Raw genomic sequence first — 6,265 nt, forward strand, 5'->3', positions numbered from 1 at the left:
TGATGTGTATATTTTAAATATATACATTGAGAGATCTTTACATGCTTTTTCCTTGTATTTTTAAGAAACAAATGAACATTACATAAACTTAAAGTGGGCTTTTTTTGTTTGTTTGTTTGTTTGTTTACCTACAAATAACACTACCAATATTTTGGGCCAGTTAATTATTTGTTGTGAAGGACTGCCTCAAGCATGGCAAGATGTTTAGCAGCATCCTAGGTCTCTACCCACCAGATGCAATAATACCCCACCAACACCAGTCGCGACAATCAATATGTCCCCAGACAGTAACAAATGTCCCCCAGGTAGGGGTTGGGGGAAACTGCCCTCCTTGAGAACAATGTACTTTAGTAATCAGAAACAAATGGCCAAAATAGATATTCTGCCCACTTCTAGAAAGTTATATTTGCTGTCCTCCTTCCCCAGTGCAAATCTACCACTGGGGAGGGTTTGCCTCCTCCAGGGACCTTTCTTGAGATTCATGATTACATCGAGGAAATAGAAAGAGGAAAAAATGCCATAAATCTTACCAGTGGGGTAAGGAAGCATGAAGGGCTACATTTCATTCTCTGAATAGAAAAAAAGCCTAGATGTTTTATTTTTCTAAAAATTCCATTCACACCTACCAAACAGGAAATGCTATCTTTGCAAATATTTATTTATTTTTCAAAGGGTGACATTTAGGAACAAAACACTGCAAATCGGCTTTGAATGCCAGCTTAAAATCTTTGCTTTTCTCCTTCATCACTGTCACTGAAAACTCTCTTTCCTTTTTTGATTTTAGCACTTGCACAATGAATTTGTTTTTTATTCAATTGTCAAAGTCTCTCAGAGATCACAAGGAGGTGAAAGGTAATTCATAGCACACCCTCGGGCAGTTGTAAGAGCTGGGCCCTGTAAGGGACATGGTTGTCCATTTTACTTTGTCCCTGGTGGGCAAGAAGGAGAAAGTGATCTCAGCAGACAACACACACACATACACACACACACACACCATATACACATATATACACACATACGTACATAAACACCATACACACATATATACATACATACATACATAAACACCATACACACATATATACACTCACTATATACACATATATACATACCACATACACATATACATATCCCACATGCATACACATATACATACATACACATATATACATACACACCAAATACATGCATACAATACACATGAACATGTGCACACACATACACATGCACACACATCACATACACACATATAGATGTGTGTGCATACACATTCACACCTACATACACACATATACGCACTCCCCAGATGCACACACACATGTATATACACACATATACACTGTCACATAGACACAAACAAATACACACACACAGGCCTCCTGGGAAGCTCACATCACTGTCTGTGGCTGGAAATAGAACCAGCAACAATCCTAGCCTTGCTCCAGGTCGGGCCTGTCATACACAGTTAAAATAAAGTGAGTCCACTCCCACTTCAAAAAAAGGAAAATAGTGTGCAACCTGTTGTGTAATTATTAGGTGGAGATGTGCCCGCTGTGGCTCAGTTAGAGGGAAAATACAGACATTATGGATCTTTCTGTAGACAGTGTAATAAATGCAAACAGTATTCTGATGTAAAGTACATCTCCTCATGTTTTATCTGTCAAATCCTCGCTACACAACTGCAGAAACATCTGGATATTTGAAAACATGAACAAGTGCTTTTTGTCTTCTAGAGAGTTTGCCACCCTCTGGGTATATATGAAAGTGAGCCACTAACAAATATTCTAAAGTTAAACAGATCTGGATTTGTGCCCAACCAGCTGGGTAAACTAGGCAGGTTATTTAACCTCTCTGAGCCTCAGTTTCCTCAACTATAACATGATAATATTACAGAAGGCTCTTGTCAAGAACACATGAGATAATATAAACAACTTATCAGAGTGTTTAGCACTCTGTTTAAGTAAGAGCTATATACAATATTTACTATAATTTCATGTAGCTGCCCTCAGACACCAAGAGATGAAAACAAAGTCCTGAAAGAATTAGGCTTCTCAGTAACCTAGGATTGCTTGTGAATTCTTAAGACTTGTGAATCCCTAGGAAGCAATGATATCTGAGCAACAATTTAAGCCTCCGTTTCCTCATCGTAAAATGGGATAATAGTAGTATCAACTTCATTGGGTTGCGATGTATGTTAAATGAATTAAGTGCTTCTACAGTAAATGCTATATAAGCTTGTTAAATAAAAGAAATAAACTCACAATTAGTTCTAAGCATTTAGTGAAAATAAGGTATCTTGGCAGCATGTGTAGACAGCCACACAGCAAGACCACTACCTCTATCTCATATACAGTTTCTTGGGAGGAGGACAGTTGGGCAAGGAAGGGAGTCAGTATGAGGTGGAGCAACATTAGGAAGGGAATCTTGGGTAAGGAGGGATTACTAGAGAACCTTTCACCTCATGGGTAATTTTCTAATTTTAGAAAGCCACTAAAACTTCATCCCACAGAACAACCTCCTGTGGGCATGGGTTATAGAAGCTCAATGATTCATCATTTTAGTAGGTGCAAGAGTTACGTCGATAGCTGGTTATTTGACAAAACTCCACTATTAGATTTTCAAGAGGTTGGATTTGGCAGTGTGGCCTCCATGTTTACCTCCCCATCTCAACTCCACACCTCCTAAACTAAACTTCCTTTCCAAAGGAAAACATCTTTGACCTATTCCCACCCCAAGCGGAAAACAGGCTGTCAATAATCCTAAGTAATGACTGAATTCAGAGAGACTTGAGTGTGAAACTAAAGGTTTTGATTTTACGTACCAGAATGTCACAGGGAAAAGTCAAGATCCTCGTAATATGTTCCAACTATGTAAGCATTGTTTTATGTAGTAAGCATCTAGTGTGTGCAGAGCCTACTCTATAAACTGTCATCATTTTATGAAACAGTCTTGAGCTGGTCAAGACACAAAGATTATACTGAAATCAAGGACCTCAATTATTCTATCTACATTATCCTGTATATTGGCCCCTAAAATTGTGGGAGAACAAACAGTCACATTTGTTACTCAAATGCACTTTACATGTGTATGTGGAGGAAGTGGGCAGCTTCACATGCAGACAGAGACACTTAAAAACTTTACACGTGCCCAAGCATTATTAATGGATATATAATATTTGCACATATTTGTGGAGTACATGTAATATTTCGTTACGTATTAGAATGTATAATGATCAAGTCAGGGTATTTAGAGTGTTTCGCCTCAACTATTATTTCTATTCCAGCTATTTTGAATTATATGATACTTTGTTGTTAATTGTGGTCACCCTAGTCTGCTATAGGACATTACAACATATTCCTTCTTTTATTTATTTAATTTTCTAAGAAATAAAGACAGGGTCTCACTATGTTGCCCAGGCCAATCTCTAACTCCTAAGCTCAAACCACTTGCCTGCTTTGGCCTCCCAAAGTCTTGGGATTACAGGTGTGAGCCACCGTGCCTGGCTAGAACATATTCCTTCTATCTAATTGTATGTTTCTACCCAGTAACCAACCATTCTCCATACCCTCCGTCCCACTGAAAATTAAATAACTTACCCCACTGATGGCTTCTGGGAATGTCCTCACATTTAGATTTAATGGAGTGTGATAGACACTGGTGAAAGTGTTGTTCTTAGGGTTATGACTACAACAAATAGGTAAAAATCAAAATTAGAAATGTACTTTATCCAAATGATTGAGGGACTATTCTTAAGATTATTTTTAAATAATAATAGTTATTTTTTTAAAAAATCAATAAATATAAAACTTAAAAATTAAGTTCATGATTTTCCAGGCAATGCATCTTCCAGAAAAAAAAAGCAAATCAAATAAAATCAACATATACAACTGAAAGCCTAAATTTAACTGGAAATGATCACTTGAAAACTTCCTAAAGAAAGTAAAAAAGGATTCTGAAATTATTTAAAAGAAAATACTTCAAAGCTCTAGATGCATATTTATGGCCATTATATTTTTCTGCACAATATTTAATCATTTGACATGAGGTTATAGTGGATATATTTGATCTTTTACTTGGAAGAAATTTGAAATTTTGTGTCCATTGCATAAAATCCCACCTTAGGTCTCTTTAATGACAGGATACAAGTGAACACTTTGGGGAAGATATTTCTTGGATTTAACCCTGGGGTATGTGATTTGAACATTTAGTTGGCTCCTTGTTGAAAAACAAATAAAACTCAAGAGGTGGTGGTGAGGGCATCAAACACTTACGCGTGACAGTACGGCTTTTTCTGGTGACTCACAAAGTTATTAACAGACAGCATCATCTTGCAAACTTCACAGTGAAAACAGGCTTTATGCCATATCTAGAAATCATACAGAGAAGATTTAGCAATTACCTTTTCTCCCCCAGACTCAAGGTTCTTATATATTTTAGGGTACAAAAATGAACTTCGAGGATAAAATGGTGATTTAAAAAAATTAAAAACCACACACTCAGCTATAACAACACTCACAGTTAAATAAATGGATAACTTTTCTTTTCGAGACAACATAGAAGAAATAGAAATGGGTAGAACTAAATAAAGGTGGGAAAATACAACTTTTTCTTGTGGTTCAAAAAAATTTAACTGAAAATTAAATTTCCATATTTACCTATGTCCATATGTGAGAAGGTCAATTTCCTGTGTGTGTTATTATTCACAAAAGCCAAGAAATGTCTACTGACCTGATCTATACAGCTGATCTTCTCAGCAGGATAAACCCCATACCCACACCTAGAGCAAGCCTGCACATTCATCTCGAAGCCGGAAGGGAGAAGACAAAGATAGGCAACAGGCAAGAAATGCAAGGAGAACCCCCAGTCTAGTTCAAGCCTTCAAAATCCGACGTCTCTAAAATTCCTGTGGGCGCCTCGATCGTTCAGAGTCCAACTTCCACTTTCCTTTGCTGACCTTCTAGTTTGAAGTCGGCAGTTGGATGGTTTTTAAAGCTGCCACTTACTCAAGGGGCTATTTTGGCCACTCACTCAGCACGCATGCGTCTGGGAAATAAGGTGGAAGTATTTCTAGCTGACATGCTTCTCTAAATAGAAAAATGAACTCACAACAGCATCATGTTTATGTGGATAACCAAATCCTGGTGTATGATCAGGCAGCACGGAGTGGTTTAGCACTAGCTGTGATCATGACCCAAGAAAAGAACCTAAAGGAAGATGCCACACCGTCATCCAACAATCAAATTAGAAAAGCTTGCTCTATGCATCCTATGACTAAAGCAGAAAGGACAGCTCCCAAAAATATAGAAAATAAAATAGGATTGATTCACTCCTTTAAATGGATAAATATCACACTTGAGTTTTAACTTTACCTACCCAAAGTGTTTACAACAGTGAAACTAAACACTTAATAAGGTATCAATTTGTGTTTAGCTTCTACTGGAACGCAAAACTAAAAACAAATGAGAACTCTTGGTGTTTTGACCTCTGTATTTTATTCTAGAATGTTCCAAGAAGGCCTTTGTGCTTGGTCCCTTGCCTCACAGGCCTTAAAAGGGGTAACATGAAGACAGAATCTCTCTTCCTGGCTTTGGGAAACCTCTTATTGCCTCAGTCTCTGCTAATGTCACCTTATCACCTTATAGAAATACCTGATACAAAATGGTACCTCACCTGTCCCTCCTCCTATCTCATTATCTTCTATTACTCTTAGCCTGCTTGATGGTCTTCATGTCGGTATCACAACTGGACATATTACATGTTAATGTTTCTACTTTTAAAAATCGTGTCTCTCCCATCAAAATATGAGTTCTATCTAAACAGGATCCTTGGTCCTTTTTGCCACTTCTATATCCCCCATGCCTAGAACAAGGCCTGGCAATAAAAGGTGCTTCATAAGGATTTATTGGATTAATGAAATAAATTTAATACTCACACCAAAATGCCTATAGAGGTCAGGTATGAAGTCGTAGGTAATGGTAGGAACTTTTCCAAACAGATGAGCACTCATCCCATCTGAAGCAGGCAACTGCTCCTCAGTCCCAGCCAACTGTCATCATGAAAGAATCAACATCCCACATTGCCAAATAATCTGATTTTTCCAGAATATTTTTCAAATATTCTGAGCACATCGGAAGTCTGCATTTACACATGAAATTTCTCTTTTTGTATATAAAACAATATAACAGAGTCATGGGCAGAATTTGGCCAGCAGGTTATCAATTTGTGACCTTGGCCCTAAATGCTCTGAGGTTAGGCTGGTGTCCCC

The 6,265-nt window shown here is 37.6% G+C and overlaps 1 protein-coding gene across 4 annotated transcripts in view; it reads right to left on the bottom strand.

Annotated features, from left to right (window-relative positions):
- NRAP (nebulin related anchoring protein) overlaps positions 1-4,988 on the bottom strand; it is a 76,118-nt gene extending 71,130 nt beyond the window's left edge. For 2 of the 4 annotated variants that reach the window (XM_025397294.1, XM_025397296.1), the window contains exons 1-3: positions 4,729-4,988; positions 4,272-4,366; positions 3,597-3,684 (exon numbers count right to left, since the gene is read on the bottom strand). In XM_025397294.1, the coding sequence (XP_025253079.1) occupies positions 3,597-3,684; positions 4,272-4,366; positions 4,729-4,800 (255 nt within the window). In that variant the 5' untranslated portion in view covers positions 4,801-4,988. The remainder of the gene's footprint in view (positions 1-3,596; positions 3,685-4,271; positions 4,367-4,728) is intronic. The other 2 variants (XM_025397297.1, XM_025397295.1) reach the window with 1 other exon arrangement.
- Positions 4,989-6,265: the final 1,277 nt, after the last annotated feature.

This window comes from Theropithecus gelada, chromosome 9 (genome assembly GCF_003255815.1).
Source record: "Theropithecus gelada isolate Dixy chromosome 9, Tgel_1.0, whole genome shotgun sequence".
In the NCBI taxonomy this organism is placed as follows: Eukaryota; Metazoa; Chordata; class Mammalia; order Primates; family Cercopithecidae; genus Theropithecus; species Theropithecus gelada.